The sequence below is a fragment of the Pezoporus wallicus genome, unplaced genomic scaffold, assembly GCF_028554395.1.
Source record: "Pezoporus wallicus isolate ANWC-B61680 ecotype Strahan unplaced genomic scaffold, APGP_CSIRO_Pwel_v1 contig_8723, whole genome shotgun sequence".
Taxonomy (NCBI): domain Eukaryota; kingdom Metazoa; phylum Chordata; class Aves; order Psittaciformes; family Psittacidae; genus Pezoporus; species Pezoporus wallicus.
The window spans coordinates 1592648-1618898 of NW_026635404.1; the positions used below are offsets into that span (position 1 = coordinate 1592648).

Here is a 26251-nt window from a genome sequence, read left to right on the forward strand (position 1 = left end):
CAAGTTAAAGATGGGAAGGACTGAGCAGCCAGACACAACAAGGCTTGCAAGTGACACGAATTTCTTTCAAGCTTTAGATAAAAATAACAGCTATTAAGGTATAAGGTTACACTGAGCAAACTGGACCAGATGCTGCATACATTGTACTAAGTGCTCCACTTATCTCTAGCACCGTGTCCAAGCTGTTAATAGGCAAATATAAGAACAAACCTTCCAAATCAGTGATCATCATTTCCTGCTTGTTCTTGAGTTTGGCCAAGTTTTTGGCCTTTTCTTCTTCTTCAGCCAGCTGAGAAGTACATTCAGCAATGCGATCCTCCATCAGCTTCTTTTCCTAGTTAGGAGAAAGGGAGAAAGGGCAACTCTGAAACACAGTTTGCAGAGTCACTAAAAGCAGCACAAAAACCTCAATATATAAAAAAATATAGAGAGGTCCCACACAGCACATATCATACAGGTTTTATTTCAAATGACTGGCCTGTCAACAGTAAGGATCAACTGGCATAGTACAGAAACATGAACATTTGTTTTGCCAGAAAGGGAGACTGGGGATTTAACACACAGGGGCCTGGGTTAGGAGAGCATCTCCTCCACAGCTTTGGAAATCTGTTTGCAGAGAACAACTGTAGCTGTGAAAGACACTGGCTCCTGTTCTTCCATTTTAAGACTCATGGAACTGGAAAGAATACAGGACAAACACCTCCCTTTTGAAGGCCAGTTCCAAGGAACTTCTTAAGCATCTCAGATTCAACCTCTTCAAACCCCACAAGTCTTCAGGCCCAAACTTGACAGATAATGTAACAGCAGGCTCCAATATTCTGAGAGCCGTCACTTGGCCCTCCTACCACTTCTGTGCAGGGTCCCCACCATGCACTGCTCTCACCTTCACAAACTTGGAATTTTGGTCCTCCAGCAGCAGGATCTCTTCCTCCATCTTCTTGATCTTCGCTTCAGCTGTCACTTTCTCAAGCTGCAGCTTCTGCCGAGCTCCCTCCTCCTCATCGAGCTGCTCCTCCAGGTCCTGGGAAGGAAGGCAATTGCATCTGGGTTGGTTTTTCACTTGTATTAGTTTTGTTTCCAACTCGGTGCAAAGATGTATTATTTTCAAAAGCCACCTGCCCAAACCAGCACTGAAAATGCAATTGCTTTGTTAGATTCCTTTATAGTAGCATTGAAATGGTAATGAAATTAAGGCCATGTGATACACATGGAATTTCTTATGCTCTGTATTCCAGCCAAAGCTGAACTATGCTGTCTAGGAAACATACAGTCACTTCACCACTCTTTCACCTTTCTAGTTCTGAACATTCCACTTAATGACAACCATTAACAGTTCAGGCTTTATGTCACAGACTTTGTAGCATCCTGCATCTGAATAGGGCATCTGGTGTAGAAGGGCAAGTATCTACAAAGAGACACCAGAGGAAACAGACCTCCTGATTTCACTATGAAACTAGATCTCAGTGCTACAGCTGAAACGGTTCAGATATTGACACAGGTACCTAGATATGACCACAAAAGCAGTAAGTAATGCTTCTATTCATTTGTGATTTTAAATAAGATTCTTAGCCGCACATTAATGGACATTTATTAAAAGGCATCAAGAGCTGTGATGTGAGGTTTATTTCCCCTTCAAGTACCTTGAATATCCTGAAAGACAGAGAAGTTCTGATATTCTTTTCCAAAGCCCCCGTAATTCAAAAGGAAGCATCTAAATCAGCTGGTTTTCACTCAAAAAACCCCAACCCAAAACCTCAAAGCAAAACCAAGTAACTCAGAGGAGACAAAACTGTTTTAGTTTCATAAAAGTCAAAGAACAAATACTCTTTATGGTATTCACTGGGTTTCAGTCAAAAAGGACATTTGTCCCCTAAGTGCCATCATCCCATCAGTCTTCATTTCCACAGGGAAGCCCCAGGCAGTCATTCCCAGTTCCTGCCCACTCTAAGTGCTTGCTACCTTTAGTGCTGTACCTACACACACCATCAAGCAGCATACCTGGATATGGCCCTGCATTTTCTTTTTCTCATTCTGCAATATCTGGTTTCTTTCCTCTTCCTCCTCAACCCTGGACTCCAAATCATGGAGAATTTCTTCCAGCTCTTGTTTTTTGGCAGCCAAGCGAGCCCTCATCTCCTCAGCTTCCGCAAAGAGCTCGGTCTCAGCCTGTAGCTGCTCTGCAAGAATGTTCTTCTCTTCTAGAAGCTGCAAATAGACACAAAAGGTAGTAAAGCAGTAAAAAACAACATTTCAAAGTCTCTCATAATACACATGACAACTATAAAGTTACTTCAAGGCCAAGTTCTGATCCAATTCTTGCCTCCCTGGGTAACATCCAAACTGAAAGGTTTCTAGCAGAGGGCTTTAGAAGACACCAGCTTTTGCAGTAGCACTACAGCAGCATTCACTCAGTTGTCCCCCACTTAAGGAACAAATCCCACTGCACCTACTCCACCTGGCCTGCACTGCCAGCAACAGAAAGGTGAGGGAAGTGCCTGTTTCCTGGCCTGTTCCTCACACCCATCCCTCCATGGTGGCAGGGCAGCGCCAGGGGAATCTGGGCTGACACTGGCACTGGGAGTCACTGGAACAGAACTGGACCACATCACTACCTGCTGTGTAAACTTGACAACAGAACAGCTCCAGTTGGAAGGGACCTACAACAATCATCTAATCCAACTGTCTGACCACGCTGAGGCTGACCTACAGTTAAAGCATGTTATCAAGGCCATTGCTCAAATGCCTCAAACACAAGCTCAGGGCATCGACCGCCTCTCTAGGAAATCTGTACCAGTGTTTGCTCAACCTCTTGGATAAAGAAATGTTTCCTAATGGTGTGAACTTCCCTCAGTGCACCTTTGAACCATTCCTACATGTCCTGTCTTGGGATCCCCAGGAGAAGAGATCAACACTTCCCTCTCCACTTCCCCTCCTCAGGAAGCTGTAGGGAACAATGAGGTCGCCCCTCAGCCTCCTCTTCTGCAAGCTAAGACAAACCCAGGGTCCTTAGACACTCCCAACAGGCCATGCCTTCCAGCAAGACCAACAGGAACTGATGCTCTCCCTTTAGATATCCATTCCAGTTCTATCAGGTCTCAAAATCACCATAGTGATATACACGTCTATATCTATGACACTCATCTCTTGACATCAATGTTAATCATCACCACAAATCCATTTTCAATTTTATCCAATAATCTGGTTTGTGTTGGAAGAGCCATTAAAGCTCCTCCAGCTCCAACCCCTGCCATGGGCAGGGAACCCTTCCACTAGAGCAGCTTGCTCCAAGCCCCTGTGTCCAACCTGCCCTTGAACACTGCCAGGGATGGGGCAGCCACAGCTTCTCTGGGCATCCTGTGCCAGCGCCTCAGCACCCTCACAGGGAAGAGCTTCTGCCTGTCACCTAGATCTAGTTTGGTTAACATGATGTTCCTTCACTCCTTAAGGAACAGCTCCTGCTGCATCTTCCTTTTCCAGATTTTAGCTGAGTGTGAAAGGAGTTAACTTGTCTGACTCTCAGTGCTTGTGCTCACGTCTCCCCAACATGCCTCCCTCACATGGGATGTAGTGCAATTCACATTCTAGACATCAAAAGCTGATCTTGGACACAAACCTGTTGGTGTTTCCTTTCCATTTCCTCAAGTTCTGCCTCCACTTTTGTCTGCTTTTCTTTCACCTTCATTAGCTCCTCGTCCTTGGCTTGAAGTTCTTCTTCTTGACGAGTGACCTGAAGAAGAGGCTTCACCTGTAAAGATTTGCAAAGAAGAAGTGAGAACCTGCATTCACCTATTTCCAAAAGTCCAAGGAAGTCCTAGAATGTAACAAACCTTTGTGAAGACTCTCCACCACTGCCAGTGCCTGAGCTTTAAATATGCAGCGCAATTCCTCTGCAGGATTTTCAGTGCACTCAGTTGCTGCTGTTTCTTTGCAAAGGCCCTGCAGAGAGAAAGAGCAAAACATTTTGTGTTAAAGACAGCTGATCATCTGTCTGTGCTGTTTCTTTTCAGGCTACCCAATCCTAGAACACTTGCAGACCATAAACAGGCATATTTTTAACTTTCAGTGACTATACTGATTTATGAGTACTCATTCCTCACATGAAGAGGTAAAGCAAGAGCTGGATTCACAAGTTTCAAAGCAAAAAGAACAAATGCTATTTGCTCTTAACTCTTCAGAGACTTTTTTGTTCAAAAGGTAAAATCAGGCTGGATTAGACACTGAACTGTCTTTAACTTCAAAACAGCAGCTTTCCTGAATGCTTCTAAGAACCTCCAGTGGAGCAGGGGAGAGACTTTTTTACAGCCATACTGTAAACCCCTGCATGAGTCAAAGGCAGGATTAAGGAAAGGAGAAGATATCGTTAAGGAAGGAAGATACAAATTCCTCTAACACCTGGATACAACGACAGGCAACGCACTTTAAGACAATCTCTCCTGAAATGGAAGTTTCAGTGCATAGCTCCCTATCAGAGAGACTTCAGAAAGACCAAAAGAAGACCAAGTCATAAGAGCACACGTACTTCCTAGCCAGGTATCCTCTACAGACTGCCTGGAAGAAGATGATGATGTCCGTGATCTTCAGGTCTCGTTCTTCTTCTAAGTGTGCCAAGACACCAGCTCGGAAAAAGATCTTGCTCTGTCCAATTCTGTATAAGTTGGGGTCCAGCTCTAAGGCTCTGATCTAAGAAGAGAGGCAAGCACAGTGATTTTACATCAAGAAAAGGACAATTTTTCTTTCAAACTTTCAACATTTTAACAATATTTAGGTATAAACACTCACCATACGCTCACAGGCTTGTTTCCCATCCATAAACCCCTTTGGAATTGCATTGGGAGTAAGGATCTCATACCTTTAAGTCAAATGAAAAAAACACCTTTACATTCAACAATAAGCTATATGATCATAAACCCATGAAGCTACAGTCACCAGAGCCAGAGCTGAGAAATTTCTCCAGAGAGCTTTTCCAGCAATCCAAGTGAGATTGTTTCCTTTCCCTACTGTCTTCAGAATAAACTTGTAGTACTTAATTGCTTCCAAGTTAACTGCCTCAAGACACACATGGTCACAGAATCACAGAATGGTTTGGGTTGGAAGGGACCTTCAAAGCTCATCCACTCCAAACTCACTTCAATGAGCAGGGACATCTACAGTTAGATCAGGTTGCCCAGAACCACATCCATCCTGGCCTGGAATATCCCCAGGGATGAAGCATCCACCACCTCTCTGGGCAACCTACAGGATTTTCTTCCAGTTGTGCTGGGGAAGGGGCAGGGGTTGTCTTCAGCTGCTGAACAAGGAACTTTATCTCATAAAAAATCAACAGCGTTCCTGCTGTTACCTCTGTCTGAACTCCTGGAACACTATCCTGTTTGGAAATCCTTGTCGGCAAATCCTTATTCCTTCCAAAACACCATTGCAACGAAGTTGATCTAGAACCAGATGTGGATCCAATTTTCCAGCCTGGACCAACAAAACAAGCACACGACTTTCAGTCTTTAAATTTGTACAAATGAAAACGTGCGGTGGAAGTTTTTTCAGGCTTCCCTCTACAGAGTCAGCTGTTTAAGTAAGGGGATATGCAGGGAATACTGCGATATCTGATCAGTGTGGAAACCTTATGAAGCCTGGCTTCTGATTGCAAGGGGAAGACGTGGACAGCATGCATCACATAACCTGGATGTGAAGCCCAGAATAAAGAATTAGAGGAGCGGTCTGTAGTACATACCCTCTTCTCATGATTTGGAATGATGCAGCGGACAAAATTGGGATTAGTGTTTCGGAGCGTTGCCATCAGCTTGGTGAGAGACTCTTTGTACAGCTGGCCAACGGTGCGGAACATGCCCTTCTTGGTCTTGTACGCAGAGCCAAAAGCGGTCTCTGTTATTCCAGTGACCTGATCCAGACCCACAATACGATCCACTGGGAAGGAGAAGAGAATGAAGTGGACTTCAGTGTTTGTCAGGTATAAAGAGGGGCCGAAAGGGGAGCAATAGTGCAGCAGCAGAAGCTTTGCAGAACACACGGCGGAAGGTGCCGTCGGAAGGCAAAGCAGTCAGCACGCACCGGGAATGCTGCGCGGAAGCAGGGGAACCAAAGCCACAAACTTACACAGCGGAGTAGTGTAGCTTTAGTAGGTACAGAGTAAAATATCCAGCTCTTTACTTGCAGTTCTACATGACCAGTAAAGCCTTTTCCTTATTCTGAGGGGATTGAAAGCTGCCTGGAAACTGGTGATTCTTTGCATTCTTACAATGCAAAGTATTTCTGGGTGGGACATTAGGAATTAGACATCTGTGCATATTAAAATAAAGAGTCACAGGAATTAGATTAAATCTGAGTTTCACTGAATATTCAAATCTGGTTTGAAAGCATAAATATATAAGGAAGAGTTGGAAATAGTGTTATTTCAGTGACAAGAGGGGGAAAACCATCTGCCAGACTTCTGCTAATTTGCTCTTTGGAAGAATTCCTCCAAGTTTCATATGCAACTGCAAAGATCTCTCTAGCTAGAAGACAAGATTCAAGCCAGGAAAACTACTGTGAAGGTGTGGTAAAGCATCCAAAGAAAGGTTTTTCTTTGATTTTGGGGAACATTTTGGGTAAGGATCTCTCTGGTTTCTTCTTCAGAAGCACAAGTTAGAAACCTGACTGCCTTCACTAGCATCTATAGGCCAAACCCATGAATGCGACTCCATGTGCATGTCAACAGTTACTTAAACAGCTCAATAAAAAAGAAAACTCACAGGTGGTTGGACACCTTAATAGCTATAGTTGGTACTTCTTAGTATTGAGCAAGTATACAACACGTATTGGCTCTCCAGGAAATGCAAGCTGGCCAGCTAGAAACCAGCAGCTGTATGTGTGCTACAATCTCTGTGATCTTCAAATTCATTCAAACCAAAGTAGAGGGAATTCTGCTTTGCTACCAGAATTAGTTTTGTATATGACAAAGAAGTGACAATATCTTATTTCACACTTGTGCTCAACTGGTTTTCAAAGGTCAATTAAAAAAGGGAATTGTCAAAGCAGAAAAATACAGGGCACCGAGTTTGAATAATGACTTGTAAGTCTAGAAGATAGCACAGAGCAAAGTCCAGATCCTCCACACGGCTTTGGACACAAGAATCTGAGCAGCTTATTGAAGTTAGGAGACTAAGAAGGTGCTAAGTTGCTCATAACATCATATCCCAACCATTTACTTCAAAGCAGACTCCATTCTAAATCAGAAATGGGACAGAGATAACTGGGAATCAGTCTCACAAAGGATGAACAGAACACCACCAGTGACTGGACACTATGCAGCTCACGTCTGGCCACCTGCTTTTTAAGAGTATCTGACAATTGCACGTATTCAGTTTTCCTCTCCTCTGCCTCCAACTCAAAGATGGTTACTTATATTTCAAAGAGGATTATTCAAGTTCAATGCAAGTTTTCCCCATAGGGGAAGCACAGCAGTCACTAAACAGTGCAACTGGACAACCCTCCATTGGCCAAAGCCTCTCCTACTTCCTTTAGGAAACCCCACTAGCTTCCTTAAGTACGTGATGAACGCTGAGTAGTCAAGATAAACTTCAGTAAAGATGGAAAGTCTGAAGGCACAACCTTCCCACACACACGTTCCTAAAGCTGGGGACAGGAATACAAGAAGGATGAGGAAGAGGTTGGATAAAACATTTAAAGCGTCTTTAAACAGACATTCTAAGTGGATTTGTTGGTTCCCTGATGCCTCAGAAAACACGTGCAGCTTCTACAAAGGGAAACAGCAAAATCAGAAAGGGTTTTTAAGTAAAATAACAATTTCAACAAGTCTGGAAGAAGCTTATTTCACTTACTACTCCCACTATAACTGCAGAACTCATTCGTACACTTCAATACATCCTTCAGCTCTCCTACCCTATTGCACATTTTACAATGTTCCAGTGTTTTGTCAATGTTGGACTGCAGAAAGAAGCTTGATAGTGTCACAAAGCTTACACATTCTCTCAAATGCTTGGAGCTACCAGAATTGTCACTTAAGATGCAATTCTACATCTCAATGGAACTTGGAAGCAACAAACCTTTTTATCTGCAATGCTTCAATGCAATGCATAAAATACAGATGCTATATGTATGCAGCAGCAATAGGTATGCACTCAAAGGCCACCTGCCTGGTGGAGGTATACCTAAATTCAGCATGAAATGAGAAGTTCATGCAAGCCTACGAGCAAAAATGGCTTTCCTGTAGGGACGACAGCCCTGCCTTTGGTTGGCCTACTGTTTTTATATCCATTCACCTGGTGGCTCATGAAGACCAGTAATACTGTCATAGAAACAGGCTCTCTGAATATTCTGAATCTCTAAGGCAGAGAAACAGCAAAAACAGAAAGACAGAAGAGCAGATACACAAGACACTTCAGTTAGTATACACAACAGGTTTATCAATTGCAAACAGACTTAACTGTGCTACAAAAGCCACAACATATCCCATGCACATTACAACTGTCTGTGAAGCAGGTTTGGAATATCTGAACCAAAACAGTTTGCTTCTGTGTGTGTACTCAAAAGGAATGGAGCAAGTCCACAACCAAAAAGTTCTTTATATATTCCTTAAAGCTGCTCCCTGTAGCTGAACCAAGCAGAGGGAAACTCAGTATTAACCTACAGTATCATCTATATCACAAGCTTAATTTCCCTCCTCAAATAAGAAACTCCAGGATTTATATACTGTGACAAGGAAACACACTCAATATCCTGTGACGTTAAAATCAGAAACGTCCCTGCTAAATACTTGGCTATTTCTCCTTCTTGGAGTATTTTGGTACTTTTAAGCTGGTGTGCAGGAAGACCAGCTAACCATCAGCTCCCAGTTCAGATAGGAATACGTGGCATTTGGTTTTACTGCACAGTATCTAAGCACTAGTATGGCTGTTAATGAGTTTTTTAATTTAGGAGATGCACATTCCCAGGATATCACCCCCCACTGCACATAAAACAACTGCTGACAGAAGCCAACATTTGAGTAGCAGCAAGAAGCACTAGAGCTGCCTACACTCCAGACACCACTGCAGCAAGTCCAGCTACAAGTTGTGGACAAGATTCTACATGAAGTTTGACACAGGGCAACAAGTCATAAGTGAATATCAGTTCAAATAATGACCATGGAAAGCAGCTACTCAGAAATGGTACATGTGCGAGGGACTGCAGGTGCAATCCAGCTTCCTTGTACTTTTGGTGCTGAACAACAGAGAAAACGCTGTAGGTATTTACAGTGTAGAGGTGGAGGGTGAGAAGGGAACAAGCAAAAAACCCCAACACAACAACCTCATCAAGCAAAGTAAAACTGACTGACGACATGTGTGTGCTCAGAGCATGAGCTCTTACCATCCTTCCAAAGCTCTGCAACAAACTTGTCAGAAGACTGGTGCAAAAGTGTAGCCACGTTGTCGTTGAGGGGGTCCATGTTCTTCATCAGCCACTCATCTGCCTTGTAGTCTACCTGTGGAGCAGCCAAGGGGCATGTGAGCAGAGGCACCACATCAGCTGCAGGCTCTGACTCAACAGCAGCAAAAGAAAGCTTTCAGAAAACTACACTGATGTTTTCCTCCTAGTCTCTTCTTGATGCTCATTTCCTGTGAGTTGTGCCTCCTCAGAACAGCTCAAAGAACCACAGAAAGTTAGTATTCTTTTCAAAGACCAAACAGGCATTTTAGAATCATAGAATCTCAGAGTGATTTGGGCTGGAAAGGACCTTAATGTCATCCAGGTCCAACCCCTGCCACGGGCAGGGACACCTTCCACTAGAGCAGCTTGCTCCAAGCCCTGTGTCCAACCTGCCCTTGAACACTGCCAGGGATGGGGCAGCCACAGCTTCTCTGGGCACCCTGTGCCAGCGCCTCAGCACCCTCACAGGGAAGAGCTTCTGCCTTAGATCTAACCTGAACTTCCCCTGTTTCAGTTTGAACCCATCACCCCTTGTCCTGTCGCTCCAGTCCCTGATGAAGAGCTCCCCTCCAGCATCCTTGTAGCCCCCTTCACACACTGGAAGCTGCTCTGAGGTCTCCACGCAGCTTCTCTTCTCCAGTCTGAACAGCCCCAGTGTTCTCAGCCTGTCTTTGTATGGGAGGTGCTCCAGCCCTTTATCATCCTTGTGGTTTCTTAAAAATTCAGGAGTCTGGATTTTCGCTTACCAATAGCTGTTACATTCTAGTGCCACTGCCAAAACAAGGCTTCCCTGGTCAGTGCGATGATGTAAAAAGAACTCTAGTATAGATCCTAATTCCTTTAAATGACTAGAGAGTAAATGGAGGATGTGCTACAGCATGAATCAGTTTAATTTCACTGTAGCAGTTGTACTTCAACACCTTGTTCTATAAAGAAAGCAAACAAAGCTCTTATCTTGAAAGAACCCATTCTGTGGTTTGCAATTAAACCATAGCTCAGCAGCTGAGAACTCAACGACACCAACGTGGGTTTCATCCCAACCCAAAAGAGAATCCTAAAAATCCCCCAAGTCCAACAAATCCTCTGTAGAGACAACTATGGTTTTGCTTCAACTAAACTCGGAGGTTTCTATTTTTAAATAAGGGCTTTGCAAGGAAAACATTTAAACGCTTCCAACATCCAAAACCAAATCGGATCATTATCTTAGGTCTTCTTGCAGGAAAATCTGTTTTACAAACGATTCCAGTTTTGAAGGAACACACATTCCTGCAGAAATAATCAACGCCTCTGTCAGAGGGGGCCATGGGGTGCTGGTATTCCAGAAACACCCACACTCGGGTGGCACCAGTCAGCCCTTCCTCAGAACAGCCACTCCCAGCAGCCAGGCACAAGCTGCTTTACTTCATTTTGATTACCTAAAGGTAACTGAGTATTAAGTGCAATAACAGGGACGATTTCATTATTAATAAGTACCTGTTTTAAGTACTGATACAACAAAATGGATCACAGAATCCCAGACTCGTTTGGGTTGGAAGGGACCTTAGAGATCATCCAGCTCCAACCCCTGCCACGGGCAGGGACACCTTCCACTGGAGCAGCTTGCTCCAAGCCCCTGTGTCCAACCTGCCCTTCAACACTGCCAGGGATGGGGCAGCCACAGCTTCTCTGGGCACCCTGTGCCAGCGCCTCAGCACCCTCACAGGGAAGAGCTTCTGCCTAAGAGCTCAGCTCAGTCTCCCCTCGGGCAGGTTAAAGCCATTCCCCTTGGCCTGTCCCTACATCCCTTGTCCCGCCCCTCTCCAGCTTTCCTGCAGCCCCTTCAGGCACTGGAGCTGCTCTCAGGTCTCCCCTTCAGGAGCCTTCTCTTCTCCAGGCTGACCCAGCCCAGCTCTCTCAGCCTGGCTCCAGAGCAGAGCTGCTCCAGCCCTCGCAGCAGCTTCATGGGCTCCACATCCCTCTTGTGTTGGGGGCTCCAGAGCTGATCATTTCTTTATGTCAACTTTTGCCATAGGTATCTACTGGGCACCACTGACACCATCCAATAGGTAACAAGCCATTATTCCTTGAATGAAAATTAAAGGATAGCTCTTACTCAGTTCACACAACTGTTTCTCCTACAGAACAGGGCAAAAATTGGTGCTACCATTAAGGTTTAACTCTTTAGGAAAAGAATTATATAGCACAGCCCTACAGAACAGACCTGGTGATAGTGAAGGATCCAACAAACACAAAAACTGCTGTTATTTCATGGGCCTGTTCACAATGCACCTGAGCTCTGCTACCCTCAGCAGGAAACTAAAGACTGGAGTAAGAATGAAAAGGTATCAGCTTACCTACATGAGGGGATTTACAGAAAGTCTTATGGGAATTGAGGATATAGAGTGTAGATGGTACTTGACACAGCTCTGCATCAAGCGATACCATCAACTTGTCACAAAGGTAGTCAGAAGAGATTCATTTCTATAGTCCTGAAAAAAAATCCTCACCTGTACAACCTAAGGACAAAGTTAAAGGAAACTGAAATATTTGCTTAATTTTATAGCAAATTCTAGTTTCCAGTTTTATTTGGTAACAAAAGTTCCATCCAAGCTCTTCGGAATTTGTCCAAGAAAACTGAACAAGGCCACCACCTGCACAAGTAGCTACAGCAGGTAGCTCTAGTGCTTTCTCCAAAGCAAGTATTTCACATTTAGCCCTTACCTTCCCTGCATAGTGAATAATGCAGAAGTCTGCTTTGTCCTTCAGCTGTCTTGGCTTTTGGAACTTGGAGTGGGTTCCTTGCTCTTGGACCAGTTTTTCAACAAATGTCTTGTCAGTAGCTTTAGGGAACCAGCATTCCTCATCCAGTAATGCTAACACACCAGGAGGATTTGCCTGAAATTCAGGGGGATTTTATCTGTGTTAATATTTTCTCTACATATACTTCAATATGTCAGTATTTAGAACACACCATTCAATACCACAATGAGAAGCTGTCTAAACTGATTCAGATTTGATTTAAACTAAAACAAGCTTTGGGGGAACCCGGCTCAGTATAGGACGCTGTGACTGCTTCAAAAAATACATTCCAATGGATATGGAGACCCAATCTACAGCTGCCCAGAGCCTTGCCTTTCACTTACTCCCTCCCTTTCCACATCATGCAAGCTCTCCACTTGAAGCTTTGTTTGCTCTTAGAATGAAGCAGGGAACAACCAACATCTGTATTCTAGAGCTGTACACAGGAAAGTGATGACAAAAGAAGTAAAGGGTTTATAAAATGGTTTAAGCTTTAGAAGCTTTTAGGGAATGCAAAGTTTGCACATTTGAAGAGATGTTTCTATGTGCTACTCCATAGTTTCACACGTACAGAACAATTCTGAAGTGTTGACATTTGCTTTTCAAACAAAATAGAACAAAAATCTATTAACTTGATGTATTTCTGCATGTTCCCCTGAACACCTGATGCCTACTGAAAGCATCGACACCTACCCCTGAGGCTTTCTGGAAGAGCTTTTACCTTCCAAAGAGGCAGAACCTTCTGAAGTTCCACACAGAACATACAAACCTTTGGTAACTGAAACAAGACTGCCCTTTTCCTGCTCTAGAGAGAAACAAGGACGTATTTTGTAGGCTTTGCTGCTCCTCAGGATGCACAGCATCACTGCACAGTATCACCGGCAGCTTATGTGTATTCGAGAATACACACACAGCAATGCAGAGAGCAGGAACTGCAATGGTTATATTTCAAAGGGCACCAAATAATTCTAAGCACAGTTTCAAGGTGTGAGGAATGATAACTTTTGGCAGTGATGATCTTCGCTCTCCCCCAACCAGTCCTCCTGCTCTCTGAAGCCCTTTTCAGCTCCCACATATTGAGCAAACAGAATATGTTAAAAAGCACAGTGATTAAAACCACCTGGTTTCCTATTCACAAGGTAAATTTATGGGGAAAACTCTGCCCTAAAGGAAGCTTCAGGAATGTTCCTATTGATCCCAACTGCAAAAGCTCACTGTAAGCCTTGAAAAGCTTCTAACTCACCCCACATAAAGCTCCTATAGCCCAATGGACTTCATTAGTACCACGGCAAAAAAGTATGCAAATAGCGTCTTTAGCTCCATGTTCTGCCCTAACATCAGGGCAAATCCCATGAGGATAAATTCTTCCACTAACACACAGACTTTGGCATTTGGGATCATTCCCTTTTTGTGAAATGCCTGTACAGTCCTACACTTTGACACAGTAAAAGACAAACTGTGAAGTGTACCCCCTTGTCCTCAGAGCATCCTTAATGCACGAACTTACAGGTCTTTCGATTAAGTCAATGCAGGGCTGCAGATCCAGTCCAAAGTCAATGAAATTCCACTCTATACCCTCTCGTTGGTATTCCTCTTGCTCCAGGATAAACATCGTGTGGTTAAATAACTGCTGAAGCTTCTCATTGGTGTAGTTAATGCAGAGTTGCTCAAAGGAGTTCAACTGCAAGAATAACATGAGTAAGCAAGAATAATGCAGTGACAGGACTTATCACATAGCTGGAAGCCAAAAACTTGACCTTACAAGGAAATACCCCCAAACTCTGCAACATTCAAATGTACAGTCAAGAAAACTGGGAAAGGCATGATGCAAATCTCTTATGTCCCCGCTGTTACATACAACTAAACTAAGAGTAGGAAAGAAGATACATATAAAAGAACAATTTAAACTCAAGCACAACTTTTCGGCACTCTGATTTAGGGTTGTCAAAGCATCTGAATGCTGCAACACCAAACCCTGATGCAGCCTCGGCATGCGATGCATTCAGGGGCTCTACAGTTAGTCCTGAATGCACATTAACAGGGGAAGGAAAAAGGTCTGATCATCAGCAGCAAAGTACCTCAAAGATTTCAAATCCAGCAATATCCAGAATTCCAATGAAAGACGCTCCCTGTCGTTTGGTCCTGTCCAAAGCTTTGTTAATGCGGTGAACAAGCCAGCGGAAGAGGCGCTCGTAGGTGGCCTTTGCCAAAGCTTCCACTGCAAAGTCTGCCTGGAAATCCAAACAGGAGCATTTATTTACCCTGGAGAAGTGATCAAAAGAACTCAGGCACGGATGTTATCCCAAAAACCAAAGGAACACAAGAAGTTTAATGGTGTTAATACCACTGAGGAATGAAAACAAGGAGTAAAACCCAACAGAGTTTGATTAATGTTATGAAAAATGTGTTTTTAAATTGTTCCATACAACACCAAAAGCTCTCCATGTGCTCGATACAGACAAGACTGACAGTAAAGGATGAAACCAGCAGAAAGTCAAGGAAAGGGGAAGGTTCCTTCTATTCAGCTACTGATTTTTACCACATAAGAACATCTAACAGAGGCAGTAAAGCTTAAAGAAGGTCAGTGGCAGTACACATTTAATATAAATTGGGGGGCAGGGGGAAGGGGGCTTGGAGCAAGCTGCTCTAGTGGAAAGTGTCCCTGCCTGTGGCAGGGGATTGGAACCGGATGAGCTTTAAGGTCCCTTCCCATACAAACCAGGCAGGGACTCCATGATTACTATTTAGAGCTAATCAGGATGAGGTGCAGTTTCACTTCACCTTGAAAGCACCCAAACTTACTTGTTCTTTGGTCTGGGCTTTCTGGACGTAGTCTCTGCCCACTTTGATGCGTGGGGTCAGGATGGCCCGGGTGAACTCCATGACATTCATTCCCAGCAGATGGCAGAGCTTCTGTGCGACTGGAGAGCAAAGAATCAATGGAAACACTTAAAATCCTTCACAGCAGCAGCAACAGCTGTAAAACCAACTACAGGCAAGTGTCAGCTTAAAACCTGACTTGCTGTTGGCAGTAGAGCCTGGGCAATGCCCATTGTCCTAAGGTTGGAGCACCCCATGGCCTTCCCTGGCTCCACACTACTTACACAGCATGAGTTCTCCCAGTGTGAAATTCTGTATCTGAAACAGTGCATTGCTCACCCCAGCATTACACATTCTTGCTGCATCAATCCCTTTCCCTACATCCATTGCCCAGAAGGTGAGGTGCTTGGGACTCCAGACTCCTAGAAGCCTTTCACACTATCCTGCAGGAACTCAAACCCTGATCTCTGCCCTCTGACAGCTCCTGGGTTTACTGTCAAAGTGAATAAAGCTCCTTCTGCTGCCTTGTTTTGTTTTCCTGGTATAACAGCACTACTACTTGCCCTTAATGTTGAGATTCTCAGGCTGTATTCAGTGAAAGGGTTCATGAATCAACACACAACTGAACCAAGGGAAACAAGGGTAGTGACACAAACCGAGCGCTCATTTCCCTGTAGCTACACAAAGGAGTATTGCTGTGCGTTGAGTATGACAACACGCACCAGCACATCAGACAGAACTTACAACCTTCGGTGGCAGGCAGCAAATACTGTCAGGATTTCAACCAACCAGCCAAGCAAAAGAAAAACAAACCACCAAACTACAAGGACTTAAGACATTTGAGCTGGTGCTAAAAGCCAAAAAAAACCTGATCTCTCACCCAACCTTTTTTCCTCGCTGCAAAACTCAGTGCCAACCCTCTGCCAAATACCAACTCAATGGCTATTGGCCTTGACTCCATTCCTGCTTGCTGGAGCACCCTGAGCAGCAAACCACCCCCTAAGATTTTGGACACTGCAAGCACCCTACACTGGCACAGCCATTTGGGATAATCCCAAAACTAAGAGACACGCATGAACTGGAGTTGTGCATGTACAGCAGGTCGTGTGGGTGATGGTTCTTACTGGTCTTTCCACCAAGGTCAATTCTCGAAGCTAACTCCCATGAGAGCATTCAAAAGGCTGGCACTGAAGCACCACACTGAAAACCTGAGATTTGCTTCAGCAGCAGTCTTTTTGTGTGAAGAAATCCTGCCTGCATGGCGGGTACCAACTGATAAATTCCATCCCAGTCCCACTGCCCATCCCTGCCACGTGCCACTTCAGAAATAAGAGTTTTCTAAACACAGCATTCCTATGTTCAGCCATTTCACTATGAAGTTGTGTTTGGCTCCAGGGCTCTTACCATTGGCAAGAAAACTCCCTTCAAGAACCAAAGAAAACAGAGGGATTTGAGCGTGCACTTTTTCCTAGTGCTTGTCTTTGTAGACAGCAATAAACAAGACTCCAACCGCAATACCGTTCCAAGTGGAGAAGCAATGCAAACAGCATCAACTCTGTTGATGGATACTTAAATTTGTCTGAATGACGAGGATGGAAGAGGAGAGTTTTAACACTCGCCCGTTGGCTACTGCCTCTTTGGCACAGGATGCTCCCACACGAGCTCACAAGCCTGCTCTGTACTTGTTGAGGACATGCACTGGAGCGGTGGGAAGGAAACCACAGTGCATGAAGCCACACAAACGTGATCAACTTACCCGTGTTCTCTGGCATAGAAGCTTGATCCGTATTTCTCTCCTTCTTAAAGGAAATGTTTCCAAACTGCAGCACTGAAGACACCACTTTCAGCATTGCTGTGTTAACAAAGGACATGTGCAACAGTTAACTGGAGAGGGCTCAGCTTACGCTTTCCTTTCACTACTTGTGTCTTTCCAAATTCAAAGCATAAGTTCAGCAAGGACTGTTTGGGCTGTACTTTTGGGGCAAAAAGCTTTAATTCAGTTCTACTTGTGTTAAGCAAACGTTTGTTGCAGGCTGTCACGACACTGAAACAACGTGAAATCAGCAAGTGTGGGTGCATGTGCGTGAGAGGAAAGCAGCTCTGAACATCCAAAAGGCTCAGTAACTTACACAAGATCTCATCGTGTGAGAATCCCATGATATGCATTGCTTCCATAGTCTCCTGAAAGTTATCCTTGTCTTGCTGCCCAGGAATGGGGATGTAGCCATTAGATAAAAATCTGTAGTTGTTAAATCCTTCCAGCAGCAGGTCAGCTGTGTGGGCAAGGGGAAGAGAGATGAAAATAAGCTGAAGACAGTGAGGCTCTTCACAGCCACACCGACTGCGGTGTCACTAAATGCACCAACAATGCTTTCCAAAACCAATTCCTCAAATAAGGCTACGAGGTGTTTCACCCGCTTTGGAAATTCTACAATACGAGTGCACTTGCGAAGCTGAAGAATCTCCATCTGTTGCAACCTACATCAGCTCTTTAACACATTAAGCCTGTAAACAGAACCTTACCTGGCTCAGATCTAGCATCATCTCAAACCCCTATTCGGAATACCCTAAACCAAGTGTCTCTACTGGGAGGTACTGACATGGTGCTGCGTATCGACAGTTACCACAGCAAGGGTGTAAATACCCATTTCTCTATTACAGGTGAGAAAGAGTGCATCAGCTCTCTAGGTCTGCACTGTTCTAGGGTTTCACATCACAAGCGAACAGAAATTCCCAGTTACCAAAGAGAGGGAGAAAAGGAGAGAAAAAGATTTCAATCTAGTGACTCCCAGGCAGGGACACACTGAACTGGATGGGGTCAGGCAGGAGCCGTTTGCTCTCAACATATGTGACAGCAAACTGGATAAAGCCCAGCCATCCCAAACCAGAGGCACCCGGCTCCTCAGCCTTCAGTTAACACTGCCTGTTTGAAGACCAAAGAGGAGCTCCAGCACTGCTGTGTAACACTGAGCAGACAAGCCTGGCACACAGAAACAACAGGTTTACAAAATGAGATTCCCAACTTACACTTCAAGTGTTCTCCTGCTCCTGCGAGTAGCTGATAGAAGATATGAAACGTCCGCTCATCCTTGGCCTGACGAACAGCACGAGACTTTTCCAACAAGTCTGATTGTAACTAGTCAAGGATCTTCTACAGTTCAGGGGTAAAAATACCCAGTGCAAAACAAGAGTTCAAAGCAGGCTGTAAAATTACTTTAAGAGCAAATAGAACTTTAATAGCAATGCCAGGACCATGTCCAATATGAACCTTCAGTAACTTTAAATAAGAGGCTTCAGTTTCACACTGGTAGAAGCTCACTTTTAATTTCAGCAGACTCCTTTGTTGGATGCTGACCTCATTCCCCTGCTACACCCAGGGACAAGTGTCTGTAGGGACCAGCTGAAGGTTAAGTGAAGGAGCAGCTTTTCACCCACTGTGAGGGTGGTGGGACACTGCCAGAGGCTGCCCAGAGAAGCTGTGGCTGCCCCATCCCTGGCAGTGCTCAAGGCCAGGTTGGACACAGGGGCTTGGAGCAAGCTGCTCTAGTGGAAGGTGTCCCTGCCTGTGGCAGGGGTTGGAACTTGATGAGCTTTAAGGTCCCTTCCAACCCAAACCATGCCATGATAAATAAAATCAAACCTTAAAGCTAAAACTGAATTAGGCTTCAGTATTAATTGGTGGTAGGTCTTGTGTCATTGGGCCTACGCTGATCTCCAGAAGACCTAAGAAACTGGAATGTGTCCCAGCACTTCCAGCTCTGTCACTTCATAAGAAGCATCAGCTCCTTCCAGGCGCAGAGCTGCTCCTGCAGCACTGACAGAAGCAAACCCCAGCTCCTGGCACAAGGCAGTGGCTCAGCAGCTTCAGGAAGGAGCTTCTCTTCTAAAACTGTTGGTAGAGCAACATTTGGAATGGTTTCCCTATTTAAGATGCCCTAGGTTTAAGGCTGGTCTGAAAACCCAGCAGGTCTCAGAGTGCTACATTTTGGAGTATCAATGTCCGAGCATGAGGAAGCACGCTGACTTTGGGATATTTGATCAGCTATTTTGAAATAAAGGAAGAGACAAAGGAATGCAGGAATGTGGTCACCCCTCACTGCATTCCAATGGCTTCCAGGGTTAAAAGCAAAACAATGGGAAAACTTGCACTGCGCAGTGGCGTGGCACGAAGCAGGATACACGTCTCAATGTTGGCCCCAACGATATAACCAGTAACATCAAAGTTAATCCTTATGAACTTGCCCTGGAAAGAAAAGAGATTATTCTGGTGATGACTGGTGTTTTAAGACACCAACACTGCCTCCACACAAACACAGCCCTGCTGGCACCTGTACGAGCATTTCACACAACTTCAAATCCATCTCTCCCCTTCCATGTGCTCAGCCATCATTTCAATGGCACATGTTATGTTGCACGCATACACTTCCAGAAGATCAAAGAACCAGTGCTCCAGACTTAGACAAAGCTTTCCTCTGAGTGAAGCTGCCCGAAGTTGGAAGCAAGGCTGAGGTGTTTCAGTGCACATATTCCTATAGCAAACTCACTGGTGGCTAAAGGGGTTTTATCTGCAGCAATCCCAAATCACATGTGCTGCCCAGCCCGGCCCACCAGCCTTCCACTTCCTTTTCTACAACCAGGATGGCCCCACATGCACAGCCTCTCTTCTCCAGCAGCTGGTAAAGAACAGACTACAAGACAGTAAACCTATTCCTTCCACATACATCTCCTTTGCTCCACAGAGGACCAAGTAAAGAGCACACTGCCCACACGCAGAGCTCTTGGAAAGAAAGTGTTGCAAGATTCCTAAAACCCCAGGCTGCTTTGTGTTGGAAGGGACCTTCAAGCTTATCCAGTTCCAACCCCTTGCCATGGGCAGGGACCCTTCCAACCCAAACCAGTGTGTGGTTCTGTGTGCTGCTGTGCTACCGAGTGACACTTGAGCAAGTGGCTGCGATCATTTGAGCTAGTGCATCTTGTCCCCAGAACACCAGAACCTTCCAGCTGCCCATTCACATCTGAAAGATTTGTGTGTACCAGGGACCAGGTTTCTCCCCAACCACACCAGTGAACCCAGAGGAAGTTCCAGCCCTTGCTGAGTTTGAAGCAGCTGATCTGTGACTGCAGATATGCATCTGCAACCCAAAGTGACTTCTGCAAGTTTCAAGAAACCTGGTGGAATACTTTAACTTCAGTGCTTCCTCCCCGCCGCTGAACCTGCAGCTCAGGTGGAACACCAGGGCACTGGAGTGAGCACGCTGAGGAACAAGGCTTGCTTTCAAGCATGCCCTGTCAGGGACCAGCACTTGAACTTGAGTTTCTGGGTGTGCAGGCACAGAACGCTCCAAGCTCAGCTTGAGACTGAAGCATTTATACTTTTTGCTCAGTAGAAGCTCCAGAGAACTGTGTTTATAACTGCTGCAAAGAGTGAAGCGACACTTACTGAAATTCAGCCAACAGACGTGACATGCAACGTGTGTGTCAGCACCAGCACCTCAAGGATGGTGGCTGACAGCGTCCCCCCTGCACCAGGTACCACAGAGCCTTCTCGGAGTGACATGGCTTCCATTTGCCACATTACATGGAGGAACAGACACAAAGCACTAAGTAAGGTCTAGTCAGGGGCTTTTTCTGATGTAATTCAGTCACTTCACTCTGCTTCACCCTCACAAGTTATCTAATGTCTGCTGGCAAGTTACCAGTTCCTTGGACAGAAATAACAGAGGAAATGCAGTCCTTGGATGAGCTGACACACCAGAAAGGGGAACCCACATGCTCCCTGATTCAAAGGACTATCAGCACTGAAGTTTGAATTGGAGAAGTCACTTATCTACTTCATCTTCTTAAAAGCAGAATATTAATACACCCTTTTAGCTAGCACAAGCAATTCTGGCTCTGAAATCTTGAACTGATCAGTTACAGACTGTAGTGGTGGTCATTCAACAACTGAATTCTATTTAGATTATCACTGCAGCACTAAGTACATGGCTTTGGAAAAAACACATCAGAAGGAAGGAGTTAGCTCTGCACCATGAACCCAACAAGGTCCCCCCTTCCCTATCCACTAAGAGAGAGTTTCTTTCCTGCACCACAAGAGAACACTGCCTTTGGTAGAGGGAAAAAGGAACAAACTCTGCTTTGACACTGGCCGTATTTCAGCCCTGTCTGGTGCTATCAGCACACAGGGCAGGGGCCAGCCTCCTCCTCAGGCACAGTGAAGCTGTCAGGCCTGTACACAACAGCCCTTCTCCCTGGGGGGAGGACAGATCTATTCTTTAAGTCAGGTTTTAAAGTGGCTGTTACTAAAGATTATTTTTCCTGCAGGAGATGCCACCATCTGGAGTGCATTAAACCTACTCCTTTCGAAAGCCAGAGCTGGAACAGCCGAGTGAGCATGATCATGATGGCGATGTGGACGCCAGGGTAACACAAACCAGATGCTACCATCTCTTAGGAATAAAGTATCCTCATTAAATTAACACGGCCTTTGGTGGATTCAAGCCATGTAACAAAGAAGAAACATCGTGCAGTGAAACCTGTTGATGTTACAAATCCTACACCCAACATGTATAAGCATCAAGCAATATTGTAACTAATGTGGCTATAAAATGATCAACATCGAATTCCTTTAGTGCTCTGCTCTCCCTTCTCGACTGAAAAGGCAGAGGGATTTAGTCATAGAGTTTTCCAGGGTCCTTATCACCGGAGCTGAGTTCATACATTACAAATCCAAGCAACTGTTGAAACATCCAGGCAGCCAAGAAACACTTCATTTGGTCTGCACGTTTCACTTCTGTTTTCACAAGAAAAACTATTTCATATCTCCTTTTACATTTGTTCTAACCCAGCTTTCCCCTCAATCGGGGTGTACTGGAGGGAAGCTGAAAAGGCAGCGTGGCTTTTCCCCCCCACTTCAGAGGAAAGGAAGTATTCCCAAGTGGTAAATAGCTCTTTTCCCCAGTTCCACCACTGCTTTTACAACAATGGAACCCATCAGACGTGGTTATTGCCACCAGAACAGTACGTGAAGAGAAGGCACCAACCCAGCAAAGACATCACCCAGCTACAGGTGCCCAACACTGCTTTTTCAACTTCCCCCCAGGAAACCAGCTGGACAGAAGGACACGGGACTTGAGAGAGGGTTTTACAGGCAACTTCTGTGCTTTTCCAAAGTGAAGGATGTTGTCTCTAAACCAATCAATCGATAAAGTGGCAGCTATTGACAAGAAGGCTCCCTATTTAGCTGAACTCCGCATGGACGCCATAGTCCTTATTCATACTTGACAGCAGTTCAGCAGCAGTTTGTACATGCAAGCCCAGGTCAGCTCTATGGCGCGGTGTATTTGCTATGGCATGAACACCACTGTCAGCTCAAGGATGGTTAAAATCAGAAACTGGATAAAATAAAGCAAGTTTTGGCAAAAGCCCGTGAGGGGGAGTCTTCTGCAGGCCCTGCACGATGCAGAAAGATATGTGAGAGAACCTGGATTCATCTCATGATGAGAGAACACAGTCAGCTTCTGATACTGGATAAATCCTGAACAAAGGTTTTCTCCATAAACAGTAACCCACATTTCCAGACTTTAAGGAGGGAAGGAGTCACTCACAAAGCGGGAGGAGTTGTCATTCTTCACTGTCTTGGCATTCCCGAAGGATTCCAGAATGGGATTCGCCTGAAGAAGCTGACGCTCCAGCTCCCCCTGAAAGCCACACAAAGAGAAAACAGACAGACATTAGCACAGTGCACGCATGACATTCCCACGTCCTGCTGCCTCCTGAGAGCCATGACCCAGGGACACTGCCTTCACAAGGCCCTTTCATTGCTCTTCTCACTTCTAAATCTGCTGCTAATCTCCTCCATCCGGTAAAGAATGTGGGTTTGGGGGTATTTTTTGTGTTTTGTGGGGGTTTTGGTGGCGGGTTTAGTCTTAAATCACACACACACAGAGCAGTGACTGAACAGGACTTGATGGATGCTGGAAATCGTTGAACATGGAAAAGAAAACTCACATTTAGGGCAAATGAAATTAGGCACAGACTTGGAGTGCTTTAGGGGAAAAACTAATTTAACTGGTTTAAGTGTAAGGTCATTTCTAAACTTCCCATTTAGTGATTGTTACAGTATGGCTACATTAGAATACCAGTTTCAAACCTACTTTTGAATCGGTGACATCCTCACTTCCAGTCAGGCACACACAGGATCACTGCAACACCTTGAATGAACCCCAGAACGTGCCAGAACGGGGATGGAGCAACACCAGGTACAAAGATCACATTCAGACTGCTCCATTCAGAGGGTTTAATGCAGTTCTTTAAACATTTTTTGACATTCAAGCCAATGGATTTAGGAATCACTGCACTTCTCTTTGGAAATTGCCCAGCGGCTTTTAGGATTGCTATCCATGAAGAGATCTAGTAACACAAGAAGTCTGTGCTGCTTCCATGAGCCCAGGAGGCATGGATGAACATAGGAAAACACGAGATTGTCTTTCTGCTCTGAAGGATGGGTTTTAAACAACTAAAAGGAAAGCAAAGCTGTCTGGAATGTCATCTCAAAAACTGGGGATTGTGTGCATAAACCTGCTTTTTCCAATTACTTATAGCATAGATGAATAGAGGACCCAGAACACAGGAAACTGAAGTCTCTCAAGGATTCCACAAGGTCAATTCTAACAGGAATTTTTAAACTTCCCTGCTTAACACCTAAAAGAGGATTTTATTTATACATTGAACTACATTTCAAGTCCCCCTGGAAACTCCGGGCTGCTGCTTCTTTAATGTGACCTCAAGTTACTGGCTCAAAACTTGTTGACTTCCAAATATATTCCCTTTGGGACTACATATTCTCTGGATTCTGAAGTAACTGAAGAAGGAACAAACGTGTGAGCCTTAGCCCAGAGCACAGCAACCACCACTGGGGCCCCAGAGCCTACACACTACATTGGGTTTGCCAACAATACAGTTCTCAGGAGTGCTTTTAGACAGACAAAAAAACCCCGCAACTGAAGAAAAACCAGCTCTGTTCAAAGCACTATATGCACAGTATTTATAGTCTAAAAGTTTCCCATATAAAAGCATCAGACCAGGGAAACCATATAAAACCATCAGACCAGCTCACACCATTCCATCATTCCCCTATCCCGACCATGCAGTGGGCTCTGCAAAGGCACCCAAGTGTAAAGCCAAGAAGCTGGCTCAAAGCACAGTGCACAGCTCAAAATCAACCCCATGGCCTGTATTCACCACAGCTTACACGTCAGATCTTGGCTATCCTGGTAAAGCAAGCACTTTCAAACTGGGCTCCTCCATGGACCTTCCCTGCACCAAAGGGAATCACGGCAGCACAGGCTGTACCTGGGCTTGAATGTGCTTCCATGCGCCCCAGCCTTCCCTGGGATTTGCGCAGAGGCACTTGGCCAGGACAGTGTGAAATGATTTCACTCAAATCCTCCAGCTGAATACAAGGAGTTCTTACAGGTCATTTTTATGATCATCTCTGAGGATCTGATGGAAACATTCAGTTGGGTCATCACTGACTGGTTTGGGTTGGAAGGGACCTTAAAGCTCCTCCAGCTCCAACCCCTGCCACAGGCAGGGACACCTTCCACTAGAGCAGCTTGCTCCAAGCCCCTGTGTCCAACCTGGCCTTGAACACTGCCAGGGATGGGGCAGCCACAGCTTCTCTGGGCACCCTGTGCCAGCGCCTCAGCACCCTCACAGGGAAGAGCTTCTGCCTAAGAGCTCAGCTCAGTCTCCCCTCGGGCAGGTTAAAGCCATTCCCCTTGGCCTGTCCCTACATCCCTTGTCCCAAGCCCCTCTCCAGCTTTCCTGCAGCCCCTTCAGGCACTGGAGCTGCTCTCAGGTCTCCCCTTCAGGAGCCTTCTCTTCTCCAGGCTGCCCCAGCCCAGCTCTCTCAGCCTGGCTCCAGAGCAGAGCTGCTCCAGCCCTCGCAGCAGCTCCATGGCCTCCTCTGGACTTGCTCCAACAGCTCCAGGTCCCTCTTGTGGGTCCTCAGATATGGGTGAAAACCATGAGAACAAGCCAGGTGCTCACAGCCCAGCCACACACTTTGCCCTGCTCACAAGCAGACTTGTCACAGCCATCACTAAGAAAACACCAAACCTCTCCACTGTGTTCAACAGCTTCTAATTGAGTAGTTGTCATTGTGAGATGCACTGCTTCACAGCCCAAAACCAGCCCTGGCTCTCAGTGTTCAGTGCTTGGAAAGAGCGTGTTTTGCCTGTATCTCCTGCACAGGCAGCTAACCAGAACTTGGAAAAAGCAGTGTCACAGTAATGTGGATAAAGTCAAGTCATGCAATGTTTCATGCAGGGCAACATTAAGGTAAGGACAGGCTCTTGTCTCAGTTTCAGAACAACCAGCGTCCTGAGGCTGGAGTTGTCGAGAGGCCAGGAAAGCCACATGCTACTCACATACAACAGGGATCCACGCTGTAGTCCAAAATGACATTGAAACAGAAATGTTAATGGTCATGGTTTATGCAGTATCGACACTTCTGGATTAGCATGTTTCCACTGATATACTGAAAGTGCCAACAAACACCTTGTTTCCACCCTGACATGGGAGCTCTGAGCAGGAGGCTTGGACTAAACCCTGCTCCCTCTGCTTTGGAACAGAGAAATACTGCAGTAAAAACCCCTTAGAATTGGCTGAGGTTTGCAAGGAGGGAGGGTTGAATTGTCTGTAACTTCTGAAAGTGAGACGCAGGGCTGGGTTACAGAGGTCCAGCATGTTACCACACACCAGCAGAGGCACAGGGCTGTCTATGTGATAGCTTTGGCTTCCAATACACAAGACTCAACTTGAAGTTTCTTTTATTCTTTCCCTTCCTGCTACAGCTTAGGTTGCTGTACAGTCAGCTTCCAGAGAAATGGAATACAACCACCTGAACTAAGTCATGGTGGCTTCCTGAGTTCCCAAGCCTTGGTTTCATACCATACGGAGCTGCTGCAAAGCCGCTTCTGGATTTAACAGCTCGTGCCCATGACAAAGGCATTGCTCACCATCTCAGGACAGGGAGCGGAGCATTTAGCCTTCAGAACACCTGGCAGCAACTGTTCCTGTCAACAGCTTTACCCCCAGCTTCCACTCAACCTCCTCTCCGTGCCCCTCTGCAGCTCCTGTCCTGCACAATGGGGTGGTCCAGGACAGACGAACTGCTGCTGCCCACAGAGACAGGGACACGGGAGGAGGAAAGGGGCAGAGTTCTCTGCAG

At 45.4% G+C, this 26251-nt stretch overlaps 1 protein-coding gene across 4 annotated transcripts in view; it reads right to left on the reverse strand.

Moving 5' to 3' along the window:
* Nucleotides 1–26251, reverse strand: part of MYH10 (myosin heavy chain 10) — a 93158-nt gene that overhangs the window by 16797 nt on the left and 50110 nt on the right. For 2 of the 4 annotated variants that reach the window (XM_057423499.1, XM_057423490.1), the window contains 20 exons: nucleotides 22623–22715; nucleotides 19198–19261; nucleotides 18046–18144; nucleotides 17148–17291; nucleotides 16775–16870; nucleotides 15001–15119; nucleotides 14277–14429; nucleotides 13706–13879; nucleotides 12121–12294; nucleotides 9361–9475; nucleotides 8274–8336; nucleotides 5726–5919; nucleotides 5339–5460; nucleotides 4780–4849; nucleotides 4520–4680; nucleotides 3828–3936; nucleotides 3614–3745; nucleotides 1999–2205; nucleotides 884–1021; nucleotides 211–334 (listed from right to left, as the gene is read on the reverse strand). In XM_057423499.1, the coding sequence (XP_057279482.1) occupies nucleotides 211–334; nucleotides 884–1021; nucleotides 1999–2205; nucleotides 3614–3745; nucleotides 3828–3936; nucleotides 4520–4680; nucleotides 4780–4849; nucleotides 5339–5460; nucleotides 5726–5919; nucleotides 8274–8336; nucleotides 9361–9475; nucleotides 12121–12294; nucleotides 13706–13879; nucleotides 14277–14429; nucleotides 15001–15119; nucleotides 16775–16870; nucleotides 17148–17291; nucleotides 18046–18144; nucleotides 19198–19261; nucleotides 22623–22715 (2551 nt within the window). The remainder of the gene's footprint in view (nucleotides 1–210; nucleotides 335–883; nucleotides 1022–1998; nucleotides 2206–3613; nucleotides 3746–3827; nucleotides 3937–4519; nucleotides 4681–4779; nucleotides 4850–5338; nucleotides 5461–5725; nucleotides 5920–8273; nucleotides 8337–9360; nucleotides 9476–12120; nucleotides 12295–13705; nucleotides 13880–14276; nucleotides 14430–15000; nucleotides 15120–16774; nucleotides 16871–17147; nucleotides 17292–18045; nucleotides 18145–19197; nucleotides 19262–22622; nucleotides 22716–26251) is intronic. The other 2 variants (XM_057423516.1, XM_057423507.1) reach the window with 1 other exon arrangement.